Source organism: Panthera tigris, chromosome E1, assembly GCF_018350195.1.
Source record: "Panthera tigris isolate Pti1 chromosome E1, P.tigris_Pti1_mat1.1, whole genome shotgun sequence".
Lineage (NCBI taxonomy): Eukaryota > Metazoa > Chordata > Mammalia > Carnivora > Felidae > Panthera > Panthera tigris.
Genome location: NC_056673.1, coordinates 15156774 through 15180063, shown reverse-complemented (window position 1 = coordinate 15180063; position 23290 = coordinate 15156774). Strand labels below are relative to the sequence as shown.

The 23290-nt window shown below is 44.5% G+C and overlaps 1 protein-coding gene across 3 annotated transcripts in view; it reads right to left on the bottom strand.

Moving 5' to 3' along the window:
* CRK (CRK proto-oncogene, adaptor protein) overlaps positions 1-18274 on the bottom strand; it is a 31112-nt gene extending 12838 nt beyond the window's left edge. For 2 of the 3 annotated variants that reach the window (XM_042967082.1, XM_042967083.1), the window contains exons 1-2: positions 17895-18274; positions 7057-7422 (exon numbers count right to left, since the gene is read on the bottom strand). In XM_042967082.1, the coding sequence (XP_042823016.1) occupies positions 7057-7422; positions 17895-18135 (607 nt within the window). In that variant the 5' untranslated portion in view covers positions 18136-18274. Of the gene's footprint in view, positions 1-6886; positions 7423-17894 lie in introns of all 3 variants that reach the window. The other variant, XM_042967081.1, reaches the window with a different exon arrangement.
* Between the last annotated feature and the right edge of the window lie 5016 nt (positions 18275-23290).

The window sequence follows — 23290 nt, the reverse complement described above, 5'->3', positions numbered from 1 at the left end:
GTCCAGGAGCAAAAGACTACCCAATCGATATTCACCAGTGAGTTTCCATTATAGTGAGAAAAATACTGGCACCCAATTAGCATTAATTTTTGGTACTCGCTAAATAGGAGACATCAGGGAACTGTGTGATCTCCTTCCTTTGCTGGTGTAACTCCAGGTGACTACTTTTCTAGTTTCGGTCCCTACTATCTAACAGGAAAGGCATCAACAATCACCAGTGTTCCTTTGATGCTAACTTGCTGTAGGATTCCAGTGAGATCTGACAAGAAACACATACAAATTCATATAAATAGAACCAGAGAAAAGCACATACAGAGATGGAATACAGAGGCCTTGTCTTCAAACATTTTTGAACACACCAAGAACACATTTAGTAAATACTTCCAGATTTGGCTGGAGGAGAACAAAAGTTAAGAAAACGACAGCAATCTAAGACAGGGGTCAGCAAGCTACGGTCCATGAGCCAAATCCAGCTTGCTCCCTGTTTCTGTAAACAGTTCTCTCAGAACACAGCAAACTCATCTGTTGTTTTGTCTATGGCTGCTTTCTTGCTACAATGACAGTTGAGTGGTTGTGACAGAAAGCGTATGGTCTGAAAACCCCTTTACTGAAAAAGTTTGCAGATCTCTGATCTAAGGGAATAGGTAATATTTAGGGTACATCTACAGTCTTGCAAATCAATGGAAACAACTGCAGACAGTTCGGCCTTAAAGATTCACTTGCCTCAGAGATGGACTGAAATTGCCATGGGCTATATTGGTAGAAAGTGGCAGGTCTTTGAGATTTAACTGGTAGGCTTCTGGATGAAAAGAAAAAGCATCTCAACAAATCCTGGAAAATAGGTCTCATCCTAATTCTAGTCCAAGTCAGAACAGATCTTCTCTAGCTCCACAGCCGATACTACCTAAAACTAAGTTCCCTATCCCCCTGGACAAGTTGGGGAGGTAACCACATATACTAGATACATTTTTAGCTAAATGTAAAGAATTTTCTTTTTTTTTTTTTCTTTTTAAAGTTTATTTATTTTGAGGGGGAGAGGGAAGAGGTGCAGAGAGACAGGGAAAGAAAGACAGGAAGAGAGAGAATCCCAAGCAGGCTCTGTGCTGTCAGCTTGATCCTGTAAACTGTAAGACCATGACCTGACCAGAAATTAAGAATCAGATGCTTAACTGACTGAGCCACCCAGGCTCTCCTCTTCTTTTTTCTCCCTTAAGGATTCTATTTTTAAGTAATCTCTAGACCCAACGTGGGGCTCAAACTCACAACTCCAAGGTAAAGAGCTTCATGTTCAACCAACTCAGCCAGCCAGGCCCCCCACGGATTTTCTAAAAACCAACACAATGGACTAGACCTAAGGTTCCCAAACTGTAGTATCAGAGAGAGGCACTGCAGCAAATTCAGAGGGTGCCGCGACACAGTTAAAGTTTTGAGGGAAACAGCAATACTTGACATCTATTATGCCACGTGAACTACTAGCTCAAGGCAGCTGACAATTTCTACACTAGACTGCACAACATTCCTTTCAAAGATGTCGTCTCTTTGCAAAACCAGGTGGCAGCAAGCTACAATAAAAAACAAGTACCTCATGAAATAAGTGTGGAACAAGAAACAAGAATGGCAGTGTTCTAAATGATCTCAAGGTTTGGAAACAATACGGCATCTAATAGATGTACACGTCTTTTTTTTTTTTTTTTTTTTTATTTCTTTTTTTAATGTTCTTACTTAGTTTTGAGAGAGAGAGAAAGAGAATGAGCAAGGGAGGGGCAGAGAGAAAGGAAGGCAGAGAGAGGATCTGAAGTAGGCTCTGCACTAACAGACAGCCCAATGCAGGGCTTGAACCCACGAACTGTGAGATCATGACCTGAGCCAAAGTTGGATGCTTAACCGATTGAGCCACCCAGGTACCCCTAGATGTACATGTCTTAATAGTTAAGTAATTGCAGTTATTTGAGATTAAAATTAAAATATTGTTTTCTTGGGGAGCGTGGGTGGCTCAACTGGTTAAGTGTCTGACTCTTGGTTTCAGCTCAGGTCATGACCTCATGGTTTGTGAGTTCAAGCCCCACATTGGGCTCCAGGCTGACGGTGCAGACCCTGCTTGGGATTCTCTCTCTCCATCTCTCTCTGCCCTTCCCCCACTCTCTCTCTCAAAAATAAACTTAAAATTTTTTTTCTTAAATATTGTCTTCTTTCCACTATGTTTATTATTTTTCAAATGGGTACTAAGTTATTAGGATATAAAATTTTAACCTATCTACTAAAGAAATGCAACTGTCATGTATTTCTTTTGGCCTGGGACACTGTGAAATGTTACTGAGACACTATAGGTGCTACGAACCAAGAAAGTTTGGAACCTCTGGACTATACTTCTGTGTTGACAGCAAGTTCCCCAAAAGTAGAGATATCCAAGCAGATGTTTAAAAAATCACCTGTGAAGATACCAGAAGATCTGCCTTTAATGTCTGAGAGGCTAGATTAGTTTACCTCCAAAAGTCTTTTCCAACTGAGATTCTATGAGCTGAAATAAAGGTAATGTCCAAGAAGAATGGAAAGAAGAGGAAAAGTAGACATCTGTCTCAATAAGCAATACAGAAATCTGTAATTACAATTCCAGGAAAAGACAAACCAAACTGACACAGCAAGAACCTGCCACTCGTGTTCTTACACTTTCCGATCTCAATTTTTTTTTTTTCCAACACAGGAAAGTTTAAAAACTTAGGTTTCATAGAGTTCCACATGGGGAGATAGAGTTGGTGTAGCCACTAATGCATATAATCTGGGACCCAAAGCACATTTACTCCTTTCCTATCTGTGCCCTGAGGAACAGGTCCAAGTCTAAGAATACCTGAGAAGCTCCTTGATTACTCTCAAGTCTTATCATCAATCAAAGGCAAAATGCCAGGTTGAATCAGAGAATGAAAGTTACGTGATTAGTACATTTAAAGATAATTTGATTATTTTCGACAGTCTATAGAGGCATCAAATTAACTTTAACATCTGCCATTCATAAAATAAGATTCATCCTATTCCAGCTCCCAAGGAACCATTACACAAAAATCTAAGAACAAAAATTAAAGGTGCCACTGCACTACCCTAATGTTATTGCCAGTATCTCTCCTTTAAAACACTGCATATTTGTATGTTTAAAATCTCAGGAGCTCCAGAATGGAACAGAAGGTATCTGGTTTAGTTATATTCCCCCCAGATATGACCAACTGACCCACAGAACTATAGTGGGCAGAGGAATACCCTTACTTTGGTGGTTAGCTGGAATCAATCCCTACTTTCCAAACCCTTCAACCTTACTAGAGAAATCTGGTGCATAGCAAAAGAGAAAATATCTAATAATCTTCCAGTTGAGGACTGTGGTCAGAATAAATGTACTAATGCAGAAAAATTCCATCTTTAAGGTGAGGGCAGGTGGTTTGTGAACTCTGTTTTTTAAATTTATGTTTTTAAGTACAGAAATCCTTTCTTCAAAGAAAATCTTAGAGAGATCCAAATACGTAACACAGTTAAAAACAGTTGCTTTGGTTGAAGCCAGAGCCCTGCATCCTTCGATTCCCCCTCTCACTATGTACCTCTTGGGACTCTTATGACACTGAGAAGCAGTCTGAAGACTGCTGGTCTTAGGGGCGCCTGGGTGGCTCAGTCAGTTAAGTGTCCAACTTTGGCTCAGGTCATGATCTCGCAGTGCGTGAGTTCAAGGCCCACGTCCAGCTCTGTGCTGACAGCTCAGAGCCTAGAGTCTGCTTCAGATTGTGTCTCCCTCTCTCTCTGCACCTCCCCCACTCACGTTCTGTCTCTCTCAAAAATAAATAAACATTAAAAAAAATTTATGAAGGGGCGCCTGGGTGACTCAGTTAATTGAGCATCTGACTTTGGCTCAGGTCATGATCTTGCAGTCTGTGAGTTTGAGGCCCATGTCAGGCTCTGTGCTGACAGCTCAGAGCCTGGAGCCTGCTTCAGATTCTGTGTCTCCTATTCTCTCTGCCCCTCCCCCTGCTCGCTCTCTCTTAAACATAAATAAACTTAAAAAAAAACTTATGAAGACTGCTGGTCTAATACAGTATCTCTAGGGCCCTACCAATTCTAAAATGCAAGGATTCTAATTTGTCAATTTCAAGTTAAATGTAAAACTGCACTAAAATGTACCTCGCTGGTCTACAGATCTTGATTTCTAGTGGGTCATATATAGCAATGAATGTTTTACTTTATTGTTTTTATTAAACCAGAATGCTAAGGTCAGAACACCACAGCCTCCTACTCTTATCTCCCAGCCTCACCTCAATAAGGACAAGGCATCAGCGTATAAAAAACTAGACATGGGAAAGGAGAACTGTAGACAACTGTCTCCTATACAGCTGTACTGTATTGAGAGCACAACTATCCTTGCATACAGTACAAGTGAGGATATGCTGTCAGTGAAATCACACAAAACCTACATTGAGAAGGGCAGTGGCACTGTTAAAAAACAAAAAGAATCAGAGATTAGATTGGGCATGGTAGAAAAGGTACCACATGAGATCTGGGTTCATTATAGCTCTACCTCCAATTAGTCTGAACAATCCAATCTGTCTAAACATCAGTTCTTTTTATATAACAGATAAAGATATCTAAGGTCCTTTCCAGCTCTAAAATTGTATGATGCTAAACTGACACTGTGTTTTTAAGCACATGAGGTATTTTGAAGCTATTACTGTGGGGTATCGAACTTGAAAGAGGCCATCTTCAGCAATCAATGTATGTGGCTTAAAACCAGTATCTGACCAAAAAACAAAACTTACTGAAATCAGACATTATTTTCTTTCCTTTTTTTTTTTTTTTTTTATAAATTATTTTCTACTTAGTTATTCACAAGATTTATGTTTCATAGTAGGGAGAGCAACTCAACCACTTTGAGCACTAAAATCTCTTAGTCAAGGCAGGCATCATTAAAAACAATTCTCTTGAGGAGCCTGGGTGGCTCAGTTGGCTAAGCGTCCAATTCTTGATTTCAGCTCAGGTCATGATCTCATGTTTCAGGGTTCAAGCCCCACATTGGGCTCTGAGCTGACAGCACAGGGCCTGCTTGGGATTTTCTCACTCCCTTCTCTCGCTCTCTGCCCCTCCCCAACTCTGTCATTCTCACAATATTAAAAAAAACAACACCACTTCATTAAAAAGAAATCTCTTTCAAGAAAGGAAATGCAGGGGCACCTGGGTGGCTCAGTAGGTAGAGGGTCTATTGATTTTGGCTCAGGTCATGACCCCAGGGTAGTGGGATCAAGCTCTGCATCAGGCTCCGTACCAAGCATGGAGCCTGCTTAAAAGTCTGTCTCTCTCTATCTCTCTCATTCTCTCTCTCAAATGAATGAATGAATGAATGAATGGAAATGCAAGAGCGCCTGGCTGGCTTAGTCAGTAGAGCATGTGACTCTTGGTCTTGGGGTTGTGAGTTTGAGCCCCGTGTTGGGTACTAAGATTACTTTAAAGAAAAAAAAAAAAAAAAAAGGAAATGCAAATGGAAACAAAAGTACTGTGATAATTATTCTTTCCAGGGTCTTGGCTGGCTTGTTTCATGAATGCTATTTTCATACTCCAGCCCAGTGCTAACAAGGTCTGCAGTAAATGTCAAGAGTTACATCTGTCATGTATGTGCCCAGCATCATGCTGTATGTCCAGACTCAAAGTGGGAAAAAGTGGTGTGCCCTAGATAACACACATTCGTTTCTCGCCAAAGCAGAAACACAATACTTTTAACTCACAGCACAATCTCAAAAAACAAGCACTTTAAAAATAATTTTTCAGTAAAATCTGTATGACTCAGCTAACCCTCTTTGCATTCACTATTCAGAATGTAAAAGAAAAATTTCAAATCCAGTATGATCACAGACTGATTCAAATAAAACCTAGCTTATTCTATAGGCTAACACTTCTAAGCAGCTCTTACTCCTCAGTGTATGAACATAACCCAAAGAAAACAGCATTTAGAGATTTCAGTTTATAAGAACACACTTTGGCCCCTTCTCTGCTAGTCAGTACTCACATAACTTCAGTCTGTGCTTATGAAAGGTAGCTCCTTGCTTAAATTCACATTCTATCGTAAGCCCTGAAAGACAGGAGAGCATACCACTTTTGTACAAGCTTTTACACTAAACCACTAGCTCTGCATAACTCAGAAAGGCAGGGAGACAAAGCTATGAGTGCTAAAGAGAGGAATAAAAGAATAAACACAATGCAACGGTTGGCCAGAGGAGATGGGCTACCAAGATTAACTATTCACCAGTAAAAGGCAAGAATTTATTCCTCAGGAGGAACTGGCTTCCCTCCTGTCAAAGGTACCGAACAACAAAAGCCAAGTAAACCTGCTGCTCCTTGGAGTGTATGCTTTTAGGTACATATCTCTTCTCCCCTGTACTATGCTACACTGTTCGTCCTGAATTCTTCCTTTATGAACACAATCAGTCAATGCTAAGGAACCCCATGCCCTCTAAAGTAAAAACATTATGGTTTTGTGGGAAAACTCCATTTAAGTACTTCAATAGAGCCCATCTTATTATTTTCAACACCGATAAACAGAAAGAATCAGATTAGAATGCAGAGGAGAAAAAAATATTTTAGGTTAATTCCTGTGAATTTAGGCGGAGTTAAAGAGGTCAAAGTATGTTTAGTAGATCAATCAGAACATTCAGTTATACAATTTTAAGCTTACTCATTTCAAAATAGGTTTTCTACAAAAAAAGAGAAAACCCAACATTAAATGCCAAAATCAGTACTTAATGATTCGACATCTACAACATCACAATGCTGGTGCTTGTATTCAGCATTCCTATAAAGCTCTAAGAGGTCTGAAAGGGAGACCCTGTAGCAGATCTCTTCTTTCTACATTTTGCACATTATGTACCTCCAAAGCCAAGGCTGTCTTGTCGTAGGCATTAGGGACTCGCTTCTGGATTACCCTGGCATAAATGGGCCCATTCTGGAGGTTAGGGAGCGGAGTGTTGACGCTGGGTTGGGCATAGGGCCCAGGCTCCGGCCCACCCAGTGGCTGTGGGTGGGAACCCTCCTGGTTACCTCCAATCAGAGCCGATACTGAGGCGGAGGCAGGTCTATACTTCTCGACGTAAGGGACTGGAATCATCCCCCTCTTGCCTTCGCTGTCCTCCGCATTCCACCACTGCTCTTCAGGCTTATCCCGGATTCTCAGGATGTCTCCTTTCTTAAAGGGAAGATCTTCTTCATCATTCCCATTAAAGTCAAAGAGGGCTCGCACATACTCAGCCTCCTCCTGCCTGAGAATCACTCCACTACCCTGCCTGGATTTGGAAACTGGTTCTATCAACGTTGTAGTGTCCAAATAATGTATTTTGTAGAATTCCAGTAAAGCAGGCAATGAATCAAACTCTTGATCTCCTATTCGGAGTCTGGAGGGGCTCACCCCTGGAAAAAAAAACAGAGCAGGCTATTATTTAAAGATGTATTATACAGGATATGAAATGCAGATTTTAAGCATTTCCCAAACACATTTAGTCAGTAATCAGAAAAAAAATAAATAAATAAAGTCTAGAAAAGATAATCCCATCTCCTTATGGTAAACTGAAATACTCTGTAGCTAAAACATACCCTCAAAAGATGCCCAGCACCACCTGCAGCAGAAAAGGAAGAGAAGGTCATAAGAGACCAGATCAGTCGGGGCATATTCTCATACTGGATAAAAGACAAAGCAACATGGAGACTTTGTTCATTTTCCCAAAATGTTCTGTGCTATCCCATTTACAGAGTAGCATAAGGCTTAACATTTTGTTAAAATCTTCTTTTCAACCTCAGGAAATGTAGCGAGTTCTTTTCCACAGGTCTCAGCAGCTTTTCCAAGAAGAGGTGGGGAGAACTTGCTATTTATCTATACCAGGCTCATACATTCCTTCTCTTCACATTTAGAATGTATAATTGCTAAGAAAAGGTTGTTTTTTGGTTTTTTTAAGTGAGCTCTGTGCCCAATGTGGGGCTCAAATTTATGACCCTGAGATCAAGAGTCACATGCTCTACTGACTGAGCCAGCCAGGCAGGCACTATCTCTTTAAAAATTGTTTTTTCATTTAACCTACTTTTTAGAGTGAGAGAGGGAGAGGGAGAGAGAGTGCATGTGCACGTGGGGGGGGGGGTGCAGGGAGAGACAAACAGAAAGAGAATCCCACGCAGGCTCCACACTTGGCACAGAGCCTGATGCTGGGCTCAATCCCACAACCCTGGGTTGAACTGGATGCTCAACCAACTGAGCCACCCAGGCACCCCAAGACTATCTTTTTTAATCTATGATTGCTGATTTCAATTTTATTTCTGACAGCCAAAAAAAAAAAAAAAAAAAAAAAAGAAGAAGAATCTTAATCAGGCAAAAGAATCAAGGAGCCTATAAAAAGAAACTAAAAAGCTGCTTAAAAATCAATTCCTAATGTCTTCATTGAAATAAAACATGCAAACAGTATTGTTCCCTTTGAGGCAAACAGGTCATGAAAAAAAGTAAATAAGGATGCTTGAAAAAATAAAGAAGCATTAAAATTCTCAACGTCTAGGGGTACCTGGCTTCCTCACTCACAGCACATGACTCCTGATCTCAGGATTGTGAGTTCCAGTCCCGTGTTGGGTGTACAAATTACTTAAAATCTTTTAAAAAATAAAAATAAAATTCTCAACCTCTGAGGACATCCTGAGGGTCAAGGAGAAAATGCATTAGGAATCTTTAAAATTCATATGATGCAAAGAGGTGTATGGCCCTAGACATACAGGGCATACTTCAGAATGTATTCCCTCTCAGGGCGCCTGGGTGGCTCAGTCGGTTGGGCTGCCAACTTTGGCTCAGGTCATGATCTCGTGGCCCATGGGTTCGGCCCCACGTCGGGCTCTGTGCTGACAGCTCAGAGCCTGGAGCCTGCTTCAGACTCTGTGTCTCCCTCTCTCTCTGGCCCTCCCCCGTTTGCGCTCTGTCTCTATCTTTCAAGGGTGAATAAATGTTAAAAAAAAAAAAAAAAAAGAATGCATTCCCTTTATCCTGAGATTCTAGAATTGAATAAATTAACACAGTATCAGTTCAAATGAGAAACAAAGTTTCTAGTAAGGAGCACCTCTAACACTCTGCTAAGTGCCAAAATATCAAATTGTCTTCATTGGATTTTTAACCTTTGGCTTCCTGATAAAGTAATAAATAACTCTATAGAAAACTGGATTTTGTGGAGATTGGATTTTTTTTTCAATCAGCCTTAACCTACAGGCACTCAGCATTGAGTTATAACATCCCAGATTAAAAAAAAAATTAATGTTCATTCATTTTTGAGGAGAGAGAGACAAGAGTGCCAGCGGCAGGAGGGGCAGAGAGAAAGAGGGAGATACAGATTCTGAAGCAGGCTCCAGGCTGAGCTGTCAGCACAGAGCCCAAAGCAGGGATCAAACTCACGAACTGTGAGATCATGACCTGATCCGAAGTTGGACACTTAACGACAGGTGCCCACAACCTCCCAGATTTTAATATAGATCTGTGTGTATGTGTGTGTCATAAATTTATACAGGTTTTCATAGCCAGGTTGCTATAAAGTTTTATATCTTGCCTTTTCTCCTACTATGAAAAACATTTTATTTTATACAATAAAAACTTTCTCTCTTTTCAAGAACATGACTTTTAATAGCTACAAAGTATTCCCCAGGCGCCTGGGTGGCTCAGTCCCTTAAGCTTCTGGCTCTGATCTCAGCTCAGATCTTGATCTGCATCATCAGTTCAAGCTCCACACTGGGCTCCATACTGGGCATGGAGCCTTCTTAAAAATAAATAAATTGAGGTGCTTGGGTGGTTCACTCAGTTGGCATCTGATTCTTGATTTCAGCTCAGGTCATGATCTCATGGTTCATTAGTTTGAGCCCTACATTAGGATATGCACTGACAGTGCAGAGCGTGCTTGGGATTCTCCGTCTCCCTCTCTTTCTGTCCCTCCCCAGCTCATGCACACACGTGCATTCTCTCTCTGAAAAATAAACACCAAAATAAATCAAATAGGGGTGTCTGGGTGCCTCAGTTGGTTAAGCATCCGACTCCTGGTTTCGGTTGAGGACATGAACTCACGGTTTGTGGATGGAGCCCTGCATCTGGCTCTGCGCTTAACAGTGCGAAGTCTGCTTAGGATTCTCTCTCTCCCTCTCAGCCCCTCCCCTGCTCACACGCTCCCTCTTTGAAAATAAACTTTAAAAATAAATAAATACAGATAATGGAATAAATGCTGATAATGGATTTAAAAAATAAAAATTAAAAAAATGAAGTATTCCCAACTTTTTGCTAGTGAAAATGCTACTACAAGCAATTTTTTAAATTTATTTTCTTTTGAGAGAGACAGAGAGTGTAAGCAGGGGAGGGGCAGAGAGAGGGAGAGGAAGACTCCCAAGCAGGCTCCTCGTGGTCAGTACTCAGAGCCTGGTTCGGGGCTCGAACCCACAAAACAATGAGATCATGACCTGAGCCAAAACCAAGAGTTGGATGCTTAACCAACTGAGCCACCCAGGTGCCTCTATTGTGAGCATTTTTTTCTTAACTATTAATGAACTTTTTTCTCATTACTTCCTTAGGATAGATTCCTTGAAATGCAATGGCTGGAGCAAAGGGTAAGAACATTAAAGTTCAGGGGTGTCTGGATGGCTCAGTTGGTTAAGCTATCCAATTCTTTTTTTTTAATGTTTATTTATTTTTGAGACAGAGAGAGACAGAGCATGAACGGGGGAGGGTCAGAGAGAGAGGGAGACACAGAATCTGAAACAGGCTCCAGGCACTGAGCCGTCAGCACAGAGCCTGACTCGGGGCTCGAACTCACGGACCGTGAGATCATGACCTGAGCCGAAGTCGGACGCTTAACCGACTGAGCCACCCAGGCGCCCCAAGCTATCCAATTCTTGATTTCGGCTCAGGTCAAGCATGATCTTGTGGTTGTGAGAGCTACATGTCTGTGGAGCCTGCTTGGGATTCTCTCTCCTTCTCTCCCTTGCATACATGTGGTCTCCCTCAAAAAAAAAAAAAAAAAAAAGAAAGAAAGAAAAGAAAAAAGAAAAAACCATTAAGGTTTATGTTGCCAAATTGCCCTCCAAAAAATCTGTACAATTTTACACTCCCACCAGTGGTTTATGAGTTCCCACTTCCCCCATACTCTTGCCAAAACAGCATTTAAAAAATCACTGCCAATTTAATGAGAAACGTGATCTCTTTTTAAATATCATCTTTGATTATTTGGTGTTTTTCAAGTTTACTATTTGTACTTTTTTTGGGAAGGTTTCTTGTTCAAGTCCTTTGTTAAGGGAAAATGGTCAATTTCTGCTCTCCACTCCAAGAACACTGGTCCACCATCTAAAAGCCATAGTGATTAATATGGTGAAATAGCAATATTGTGGTAGCCCAGAAGTATCAATTAATTTGCATTCTAAAAGAAATGAGACCCAATTATTCTGTTGTTAGAAATCACTTCTAGAATGACCAGAAAAAGTACATTTAAAATTCAGTAGTGAGGAGAAGTGAAGATAAACTTTGGAAGTTAACCTGAAGTCCTCAATACAGAATGAGTTCTGATGAATGAATGCCTTCCGTTTTTACATAAATGAATGAATGAACAGCTGTAAGCTAAACAAGCTGTAAGCTAAAACAAGTTAATAGCCCACATTCAGTAATGCTGTCTCTCCAACTCAAGATGCTGAAATAGATGTCCAGACCCAGGACTACATATCTATGGAGAACACTTAGCAGGCACAATCACGATAGTTCTGAGTGTTGAACTAGAAAGAGAATTTCGGTTATGAATACACCAGAGCACGGTGGTGCTATATTTTGGGGTTTCTCTTCACTAAAGGGGATCAATGAAGGGGAACTGTTCTTATTTAAGTCTGGTAGGCAGGGAGACACATGGTCATTCTGCCTATCACCACTAGGCTAATTAAGTGATCCTTTAGACCTGCATAACTGTTAAGGATTGGGTCAGTGTGAGCTCCAAGGAAACCTACGTAGCACTGCCTGCTCAAGAATGCCTTCAGGGCTGAGTGGTAGAGAGAACTCTCACACCAGCAGAGTATCCATGGCGTAGAAAATGGTCCTAATGACACCTGGGGAGGAAAGTTTCTTTGCTCGAGTTTACATGACTACATGCCAAGGTGCAACAGCCAAATGGTTTTCACTAGTTGCCTTTTTGGGACAGTGGTTGGAAGACGGTATATACTCAATAAATGTTAGATATTATTAATGAACAAAACTCTGAAGTGAGGTAAAGAAGTAAAATGAAAGTCTGTTCCCAGCTTTGAGAAGCTCACAGCATAACTGGGGATGTAAAGGCATACACAGTGTAACCAAAGCAGTGTATCGCAGGAAGACGTTATTTCCCCCCTGCTTCCACTTTTTTTTTAAATTTGTAAATGTTTTATTTTTGAGAGAAGAGAGAGAGAGACAGAGACAGAGACAGAGAGAGAGAGAGAGAGAGAGCGCACACAAGCAGGGGGAGGGGCAGAGAAAGAGGGACACACAGAATTTAAAAGACTCTAGGCTCTGAGCTGTCAGCACAGAGCCCAACACAGGGCTCGAACTCACAGCTGCGAGATCATGACCTGAGCCAAAGTCGGACGCTTAACTTACTGAGCTATCCAGGCGCCCCACCTCCTGCTTTCACTCTGAAGGGGAGAGGTGTTCTTACAAAAAACAGTAGCAACATCAAACTGTGTTCTTAGATACAACAAAATCATGATGAAAGATTTGATCATGCCTGAACATTTCCAAGGCACTCTTTTCACTCTAAAAAGGAAAGTAACCACTCCCTGTTATCCATTGTTATAGTTCCTCCATTACTGTAGTAGCCCAAATAAAATGTGTTTTGTGTTTGTGTTTCTTTGGGGGAAAAGAGTTTAGAAGAACAAATAAGACCACAAAACCCATTCCCTTAGAAAGATCGCTGGGAGAATTCTGAAAGGAAAAACTGGCAGCTCCTCCGCCATAAACATAAAGGTAGGAAGCTGTTCATTTCTTCTTCAATTGCTACATGGTGTGAAGTGGGCCCACTATGACTTCTTTCTTGGCTTGGCTTGGCAACCCCGGCAGTCACAGAAATATAAGCAAAACACCAAGGGAAATCTTAGATATTCCTTACTCATAAATTTTTTTCTCTTCTAATGACACTATAATAATACCACAAGAAGAATGCCTGTTTTTGTGTACTGCTGAAGCAATCAGGTTATATAGACTATCAAGTTTCATCGATCCAAACTCCAGAGGAAGGGAAGGGAAGGGAAGAGAACAAAGGTAAGTCTCAGATAAGCCCAAACCTCATTACAGCTGTGTGTCCTGGTTCCTTTTCCCTAGTCCATCTCCCTCCAACTACAAAGAGCCAAAGGCAGGAAATAGAAGGGCGGGAAAGGAAGGAGATACAGTCAGTCTAGAGAAAAGAACCAATGACAAGGTTCTCATTGCTGGAGCTTGGAAACCTCACTGATTTGTTCTACCTAAACCTGCCCTGGTATTCTGAACATGCAGTTATGAACACACACGTTCAGAAATCACAATCAATGCAAGCAATTAGATATTCTTTTGGTTTCTGTACATGCTCAACTCATTACTTCTAAGCATTTTAGCCCTTGGGTTACATCAGTTTTTACAACACGACTCCCTGAAGGTTATATGCACACCCAAGAGCTCTGTGGGCTATGACAGGCAAGGTCACTTCTGACGTGGGTACCACCTCAGCAGCTCCATTATCATCGTCTCCTTGATCTCACAGCACTTCCTTTTTCCCTTTCCCTTTCCTTAATTCCCACTCCTTCTCTTCTGCTTATGGTATTTATAGAAATTGCTTACACACACCCCACCACCTGTCTAATACAAAGGGATAAAAAGGCTGCTGACTTCCATCTGAGAAGGTTTCCTAAAGAGGTATCAAATGTCTGGTCTCCTAAGCAAACAGAACTTTCTAAAAATGGTAGCTATTAGCTATCAGCCTGGTACTTTGCAGACTCAGACTGATTGGGTTTGATGAATTCTGGCTCTGCCATTTACTAGCTGTATGAGCTGTTATTTAACTTCTCATGGGGCCAAACACCTACTTTATTACAACAAAGTTCCTAAAAGTAGCTGGTACCTTACAGGTGCTTAATAAAAAGCAAATTCAGCTTAATACCCTGCCCAAACTTCTGAATTCCTTTAGAAATTTCCAATTAATCCCAAACCCAAAGTCCACTATACTGTTTCCCAGAAAAGGTTCTACAGAATCTCAAATGCTTCTCAAAAAGTCTTGTGGTCAAATATGTTTGAAAAACCCAGTATCCAATACCTACTAATTTCACATAAGCATAGTAAAGGCTTAGAGAAGTCCTCTAGTAAATAAACCTACTTCCTTTTACCATGGAATCCTTTTCTTGTAAAACGTGGAAGTAACTCACTGAAGAACTTCCCCCCAGAACCACTGGATGGATGGATGCTCTGTAACTGACGAGTAAAACCTGAGGACCAGGTTTCAGAACCGCAAAGACCAGGTAAACAAATGAAACACAGATGGTGGATGAACAAAAAAAGGAGCAGTGGGTAATGAGCAGTCCCACAAGATCTCTAAGTGGCTTAGTGCAACACCACGTTGAAGAGGCAGCACAAACAATAACCACCTTAGCTTCTGCCCCTCCCCCCTCAAAAGGAGGCAAGCTTTTATGCTCCCTTCATCCACCAGAGCAACAGGTAGAAGGCTCTGAGTTAAGCAGGTAACAACAGGTGTCTTCTTTATTTCCATGTCCTGGATCCAAGGTCCTTTTCACACTTCTTGATGCACCCCATTCCCCTCCACCCAGGCACCTGCCAGTGTCCACCAATCCACACTGTGCCTACCTGTGAGCCTCTCAAAGCTGAGAGTTTTCAATTTGGCTTCAAGTCCTGCTCTCCCAACCTCATAAGACTAACATATCTAATACTTACTGAGTACTTCCCATATGTTGGCCCCATTCATAAGTATTTAATATACTAAATTCATTTAATCCTCACAACATAGTGAGGTATCATACTCTATGAGGTATTACTATTTCCCACTTCTTCACAGATGGGGAAACAGACAGAAGTTAAAAAACTTGCCCAAAGTTATATAAGTAGTAAGTGGCAGGTAAGAAAGATTCAAATCCAAGCTCCAGGGCTCAAACTTATAACTACTCTCCCAGATCACACTTACTCAGTTTCGTTGACTGTCTACTGATCAAGGTCTAGTAATACCTCATTGTCTGAAGAAGAAACGTGTGAATCAGTGATTGCAAAGCCTTCCCAAGAGGTCAACCTTGAAGTCTAACCTGACCAGGTATGACCAGCAGACCTGACCAAACCTTGCCTTATGGCCCTGAGGCATAAGGCAGGTTGCTCTCAGACTACGGCAGCCTATGGAGGCTGAACAGCTAAGTTAAAAATAGGTTCACGGGAAAAGGTTGAGAATACCTGTTCCATCCTATCCCTATGACTCTAAAAACTAAGCCATTCTATACAATTTCTACCTATGTATTATGTCCAGAAAATATGCTATATAATCCTACGTAAAAAGCTCATTTTTCATGTTCAAATTACCAAATAAGGATTTTTAAAGCTTCATCATTGACTTTTAGATGGCAGACGTGTATTATCTAAATGCTAAAGCGAGTTTCTTCTTGTCATCCTTTCCTTTTGGTCTTTAAATAGAACCTGTAACCCCAGGACACAGACAGAAGTGTTGAATCCTCTATGTGCATGGTTGAGATCTTAAAAGGAAAGAGAAAGAAGTACAGTATAATAACGTAAGCTCTCTGGTCAGAATTCGAAGGTTCAAATTCTGGCTCAGTCATTTACTAGTTATGTGACCTTGGGCAAATTACTGAATCTTTAACTCTGTTTCCTCAGCTATAAAATGGGAAAAAAAAAACCATTTTTTTGTTAAAATGAAAACACTTTAATAAATAGAAATCATAGCACTTTGTCCTCAGATTGTTATAGACAGAGAATGAAATAAAGCACAGAAAGTACTCAGCAAAGTCCTTGGCATAGAATAACCAGTCAATAAATGTTAGCTAATACCGTGCATGCTTTTCTAAAACTCAAGAATTCCTGTGGAGTTTCAAAAGAAAATAGCTTGATGGGGGAGGGGGAGAACAAAGATTAAGTAATCTTTATAAAGACAGCAACTCAATCAATTGCTCTACGTGGAAAAAGTGGGCACGCTACCAGAAACGAGAATTACCACAATGCCCATGAATGTTCCACACCCCATCTACAAACCTTGGCAATCTTCACCTTCTCTCTTGGGACAAGCATGTGAACTCGTATCTGTTATGACAAGGTGGAGCTCAATATCAAGGTAAGTGCAGAGATACAAAGTCATAACACCAAGGTGTGGAGAAAGCTCAAACTAGCAAACCTTCCTGCTGCCATTCCCAAATTTTGCAAAACAGATACACAAACAAAAAGGCTGAAAATTAAGCTTTGGTGACAGTTTGACATCATATTACTGCATTGTAATGCAAAAACCTAGATACCAAGAAGGTGGTAAAAGGTAGACTATATCTGGTTTAGGGCAAATTTATGTTACATCAATATTCCTGTCTCATGTTATGCTATTAAACCAAAGAGACTGAGAAAGACTTAGGCATTGGTATGTGCTAGCAACAAAGAGACGGACTATCCTATCTCCCCCTTTCTGGCCAGAGTGAATAAATCTAAATTAGGACTACCTAATTTGCAAGTCTGCAAAGCCTGGCTCAGGAGCTTCCTAATTCACTGAGACTGGCCCAGAGCTTGCCTCAACTGGTCAGGAGGAAACTGCTTCAATTTGGGAACAATGAGAAAGACAAAGCCTCTCCGTGCTGTGACACAGATGATGGTAAGAGGATAGGAACCTCAGAATTACTCTGTACCTCACAAATCTCAAGTACTAAGTGCACAAATCTCGTTAACATTCTCCAAAGACGTCGATAAGACAGTCACGTCTCAACGATCCTTGCTAAGGAAAACCTAGGTCACAGCCCCCAAGTTACTGAGAAAGGAGAGGCCCTGACTTACAAGACTGACAATGTTTAAGTCCAATGAAATTGCAAGGTCCCTTCACTTTGAAGGAAAAGATGGTTTCCACTGGCTTATTTCCTGGGGGGGGATGTCCTCCCCCAAATACCTTGAAAACTAGAACCCGTAATTGTGGAGAACAGTCTCTGGACGCTAAGATCTCTCGGACACTATCAGCTGGGCATCAACTTGTTCTGGGCTGATCACAGAGGGCTTACTTCTATCACCAAGGCGCTTAGCTCACCACCTTCGTCCTCTGTGGGGGAAGAGGGCAGTAAAAGTATTTTGGAAAAATGCCCAAGAAAGGAAAAAGCTGACCGGTTTCCTGAGGGTGTCTCCATCCCTCCCGGCTAGTATGTGGTGACTTCCTACCAAAGGCCAGCAGGGGAGAATAGCTCTCCAAACCAAACCCGGCTCTCTAACACTACAGGAAATGTTTCAAGCCTAAAAAGCCACTTGTAGGATTATCGGATTCATTCTGGGAACCGGTGCCAAGTGATGCCCCCGCAGTGCCAACATCCCCCTCAGCTCTTTGTCCCCACGTTGCCCGGCCCTGCCCTTGTGCCTGGCCCCGCCGCTAGCCCCACCCTGGGGCCGAAGCAGTTCCCCTTCCCCCGGGCTGTCCTCCCAAGTCACACCCAGAGGCCTGGGTCAGCGGCTCCTCCTCTCCCCACCCCCCAACACACGCCCGCTAGTCGGTGGGAACGAGCCCGGACACCAGGCTGCCCCCCTGCCATGGTCGCTCCAGCCCTCTGCCCGTGTCCCTCGTGGAGGTCAGCTCGCGAGGAGCAGCCAGCCAGGCTGGGGAGTTCCGCGGCCCTCACCCCCGCCCCGGGCCTCCCGTCCCGTCTGTCCTCACCGGGCGGAGGCTGGGCGGGCGACGGTGGCACGGGCGGGCGCGGGCCGCTGCTGTTGATGATGTAGTGGGAGACGCGCGAGTTCTCGGAGACGCTGAGCACATAGTCCCCGGGGCTGGTGCTCGAGTCCCGCACCAGAAACACCCCGTGCCGCTGGCCCTGCAACAGCGCCACCGCCTCCTGCCGGCTCAGCCGCCCCCAGTACCAGCTACTCCGCTCCTCCGAGTCGAAGTTGCCCGCCATGGCCGCCTCCGCGCCTATACGCTGGGCCGCCGCCGCCGCCGCGCGCGCGCCCCTCTTGCCCCGGCGCCCGCCGCCCAGCGGACCGGCTCCGGTCTCAGCCTCACAGCAGCGCCTGAAATGGCGGCGGCGGCCGCGGGCCTTCCCCACCGGAAATGACGCGCGCTTTGCCCCCTCGAGGATGCCGGGAAGGGGACCGCCACCCGCCATTGGGAGAAGGGCAAAGGATGGCTCGAGCGCTCACTGCGCGTGCGTTCTCACGTGCGTCGCCACCTGGCGGGGATCGGGACTGCAGAGGATGGACAGGCAAAGTCTGGGACGAGGGGTAGGGGCTCAGCCAGCAGTCGGCGGAGGTTTGTGTTTGTGCTTTGCGACCCGAGGCTCTTCTCTGCACCAGGCTTCAAGTTCCTGGAAGGCCCGGAATTTCTAGGCGGCGACTCCGGGCCAGAACTGGAGTACAAAAGATGCATGTGGCCCCAGGGCCTGAGTTCCGGGAGACCCGTCTTTTTCTGGTGGTTCCTCCAGCTTTTGTCTATACTGGCTAAAGTTTTTTGTTCGCATTGATTCATTCAGCAGTTACTGACACCACTGTGGGTGCAAAGGTGACCAAGGCTGGGCCTTGACCTCACCGAATTCACCACCAGTGGGAGGAACCAGGAAACAATGACAAAGGAATGCCAAGTGCTGTGATAGGGAACCGAGAAGGGACTCTAGGAGCACGGTGGGGGGTGGGGGTGGGGGTGCTAATCCAGTCTGTAAAGGGATTCAATATGAAGTGGCTTACCAGAGGAGGTGGCTTGAGCTGAATGTTGAATGGCAAGTGGGGGAAGAGCATTCAACACAAAGGAAGCGGAATGTGCCAAGCGAGGTAGAGGTATGGAGTTCTCCGTACTGATTCAATCTCTCAAGTCATTTGCCCAGATTCTTCTAAACCCTAATTGTGGCCGTGGGGATCCTGTACTTTCCCTGCTGTCATGAGCATGTCTGTCTCTGTATTCTGCATCTATATCTGTATTCCTGTGAACAGCTGCTCACTCGTGCTCTATAGTCTTGCTGCCCCAAGTGCATTGCACATATCTGCCAGCGTCAGCTTTCTAAATTACAGCTCTAAGTCTGTTGCCACCCTGTGTACAACTTTGAACGGTCTCCAGGTGTGAAAACTCGGTGTAGCTCCCAGCGTAAAATGGGGCCACAGTCTCCTCTTAACTGCTCCTGCGTGAACCTTGTGTTTCTTTTTCCTGGAATACCTTTTCAGTCCTTTCCAGATCTCAAACTCAAATGTGTCCCGGCCTTGACCACCCATCCCTCCCTCTCGGCACCGACAGCGCTGTGTCCGTATTATTTCCATTACAGTTCCTACCCATTGTACTGTAACCTTTCGTTTACAGATCTGTCCGTGTCCCACACTAGAGCTCCTCGAAGGCCAAGCATCTAGTGTAGGAGGCACTACACAAATGTTTTATGATAACGGCTCACATTTATCCAGGGAATACTACCTGCTAGGCAGAGTGCCAATTGCTAACCGCCTTTATACGGGTCATCTCATTTAATCCTCTTAACAACCTATTGTACAGCTATCTCCATTTTACAGATGAAGCTCAGGGAGGTTAAGTAATTTGTCCAGAGACACACGGCTGCCGAGTGAGGAGCTGGCATTCAAATCCTGGAAGGAACAGAGAGCTATGGTCCTTGTGCCACATCCTCAGGCTCCTGGGATAGGAACAGAGAGGGACCCGAGGCTGGGGGAGGATGGCAGAAATAGGCATTAAAAAAAATCAGCCTTTGGTCTTAACATGAACAGCACACCTCTTCCGGATCTACTTCACACACTCCTGGGCCTGCTCTGGGAAGGGAAGGGGAGCAAAGGCACCTTCCATGCTGTGGGTGACTCATCGTGACCCTGGCTTAGTCACAGCCAAGTTACCACAAGCCAGCAGCAGAAGCCATCCCAGTGTGAATTCTGGCCCTTTGGGAAAGAGGAGTGCCTGCTCTCCGCTTCTCCAGGATGGCGGAGCCTTGAGGCAAAGCCTTACCAGGAGGCTGCTTGTGGGCTCTGAAGCCATTTCTCCAAACCCTCTCTCCGGGGCATATGGATATGACAGAAAACGTACTTTAAAAGAAGAAAAAGGGAAAGGAAGGAAGGAAGGCACAGAGGAAGGAAGGAAACAGATCATAAACTGGATTATAAGCAAGGAGATCGACAAGGAGGGAGACCTAGACCCAAGGGGCTACTCGCGTGTGTTCTTTCTTGAGCACAGAGAGGCCAACGAGGTAGGAACAGGAGTGGCCTTGGAACAAGGAGGAGGTGAACCCATCCTGCGCCTCCGTCCTTTCTCTTCTCCTCCTTCTCTCCCCTACATACATTTGGGATTTGTGCTGTAATGGTGGCTTTTGCACACACCCCCCCCCCATTCTTTGCCCTACAAAAAATGTGACTTTCCTGCTTAGGAATGGCTCCTGGTGCCGGGGTGGGGTGTGGGGGAGTTACCTGAAAGAGAAGCAGAAGGAAAAAGGAAAAAGAGAAGCCTGCCCCATTCAAGAGAAAAACACACCAAAGTCCTTTACTCCCAACTCTCCTAACCAGAGAAAGGCATTCCTTATTTTAGCAGGGGAGGAGGAGCAGGGGATCAGTGATCTGCTTGTGTGCCTGCACTGAGTTACCTAAAGTAATCAGAGCTGCCTCGTACAGCTGTGCAGGCTGTGCACTGCATAAGTCCACACTATTATGTAAGGAAGCCCTTGGAGTTGGGTTACTACTATTACACAGTTTGCCTTAAAAAAAAAAAAAAAAAAAAAAAAAAAAAAAAGCAAACAAAGACGATTTGTACCAAAGACGACAAAAATATTGCTATCTAGAGCGAAAACCGACAGGATCACCTTGCAAGAGAGAGAAAGAAAAGGTGGGTGAGTATGTGGAGACACAATTCGTATTAGTACAAAACCACCATTCTACCCTGTTCTCATCCATGTAGGGAGACCGGGGGGGGAAAGGAAGGAGACACAAAAATCTCCAAACCTCTGCTGGAGTTTCTGAACTATGAAGAGAAATGCCCCACCTCCCAGTGGGTAGCCCTTAGTTTTGCAGAGATGGGACTGGTCTTAAAATGTGCAAAGATAAGATCTAGAGGCAGACACGGGGCGGTGCGGGGGGGGGGGGGAAGCTCTGTGAGGAATTGTGAGGGGATTCCAGGAGGGCCTAGGAGAGGAGAGTGTGCTAGGAACCGAGGCAGGAGGCCAGACCTTCCCAGGAAAGTCAGTGAGATGTTCCCATGTGGTGATGTGCTGTGGGACCGGTGAGAATAGGTTGTGGGGGGCGCCTGGCTGACTCGGGCTGTGGAGCATGCGACTCTTGGTCTCAGGGTTGTGAGTTTGAGCCCCGTGTTGGGTGTAGAGATTACTTAAAATCTTTTTAAAAAGAGAGAGAAAGACACGGGGCGCCTGGGTGGCTCAGTCGGCCGAGCGTCCGACTTCGGCTCAGGTCACGATCTCACAGCTCGTGAGTTCGAGCCCCGCGTCGGGCTCTGTGCTGACAGCTCAGAGCCTGGAGCCTGCTTCGGATTCTGTGTCTCCCTCTCTCTCTGCCCCTAACCCACTCGCATTCTGTCTCTGTCTCTCTGAAAAATAAATAAACATTAAAAAAATTTTTTAAAGACAGAGAAAGGCAGAATGCGTTGTATGCCTTGCCGCGAGGTGAATGCCCCTCCCCGCCTCCATCCTTTAGGAAAGCCTTTGCAGTGAGGCATCCAAGAGAAGGTGTCACCTTCGTTGTCTCCATCCTCTCCAAGCTGAAGAAGTCAAGAACATCTGAAGGAGGCAAGATGCAACCGTGCCCGTCTTGTCGTCTCCCCCTGCTCTCCCGTCCCTGGCTCCTCTGATTCTTCTTCCTCCTCTGACGAGCCTCCGCACTTTGCACTTGCTGTTCCCTCCACTGGCGGCCCACCGTCAGTCCCTCACCTCCTCCAGGTCTGTGCCCCGTGTTGCCCCCTCAGGGAGACCTTCCCTCACCTGCCCATTTGCAAAGGCGAATGGTGCAGCCACCTCTGCTTCTCCTCCTTCTCTGCTTTATTTATTTTCCTCCTCTAAAACGTAAGCTCCGTAAAAGCAAGGATTTGGGTGCTTTTTGTTCTTGCTATATCCCGAGCGCCTGGCAGAGAGCCTGGCACATAATAGACATTAAGTAAATACTGGTTGAATGAAGGAATGGACGGAGATTTGGGTGGAGACTCTTGTCCAGGGCCCCATGTAGCTTGCCACAGTTGGCACGCAACTCCTGGAGGGCACTGGACTTCCTGCAGGACGTGAGCTGAGGGTGCAGACCATTCTTGACTGCCTCGCCAGAGGCCAGGGCTCCTGGGCCGCACGTGGGTCACGTCTGCGACGCGGCCCTTGCACACATCGCAGTTTGCTAGAGAAAGGCGTGTTGCTGGGTTCTAAAGCTGCTAATTGCACCCAGCACAATGCTTATCTTATCTGTCGGCTTCTTGCAGCCACTGCCACTACTGATAGAGCGGACAAATTATTGTGGTGCTTTTTTTTTCCCCGTAGTTGGGGGAGTGTCAAATCTAGGTTGTGCGCACAGGATTGCGTCAAGCCCAAGATAGTCCCACGTTGCACAGTATCTCATTCATCGGGAACTTCTGCCCCGGGTGATGAATCTAAGCTCCTGGGCAGATAGCTTGACCCCAAATTAAACTTTTTCTTGCCTTTAACCCTTTCCTTTGCCATTCCTTCTGCTCACCACGCCTGTCCCACTTGGGAAAACTCTTAGCCATCTGCCAAGTTCTGTGGATGCTGCCTGCAACACTCATTCCCTTTCTTCTGGAGGCACCACTCTGATGATCTCTTGGGAAGCCATCTGCCCCCGCTCTTGGACCATGAGTCAGGTGTGGTTCATGCTGCTGGTGTCTGGGCTGGGGTAGGGGATAGACGCATGACCTAGACCTGGCAGGCACCTATCGGAACAGAATGTGCTCTTCTCCCTAACTGCAACAGTTGGGTCAGGGAAGACCCAGTTCAAGGTCTTCATTCAAGTTGGTCTACTCTGCATTGGCTCTGAGACTTTTTTTTGGTCTTTTTTTTTTTTTTAACGTTTATTCATTTTTGAGACACAGGGAGAGAGACGGAGCATGAGCGGGGGAGGAGCAGAAAGAAAGGGAGA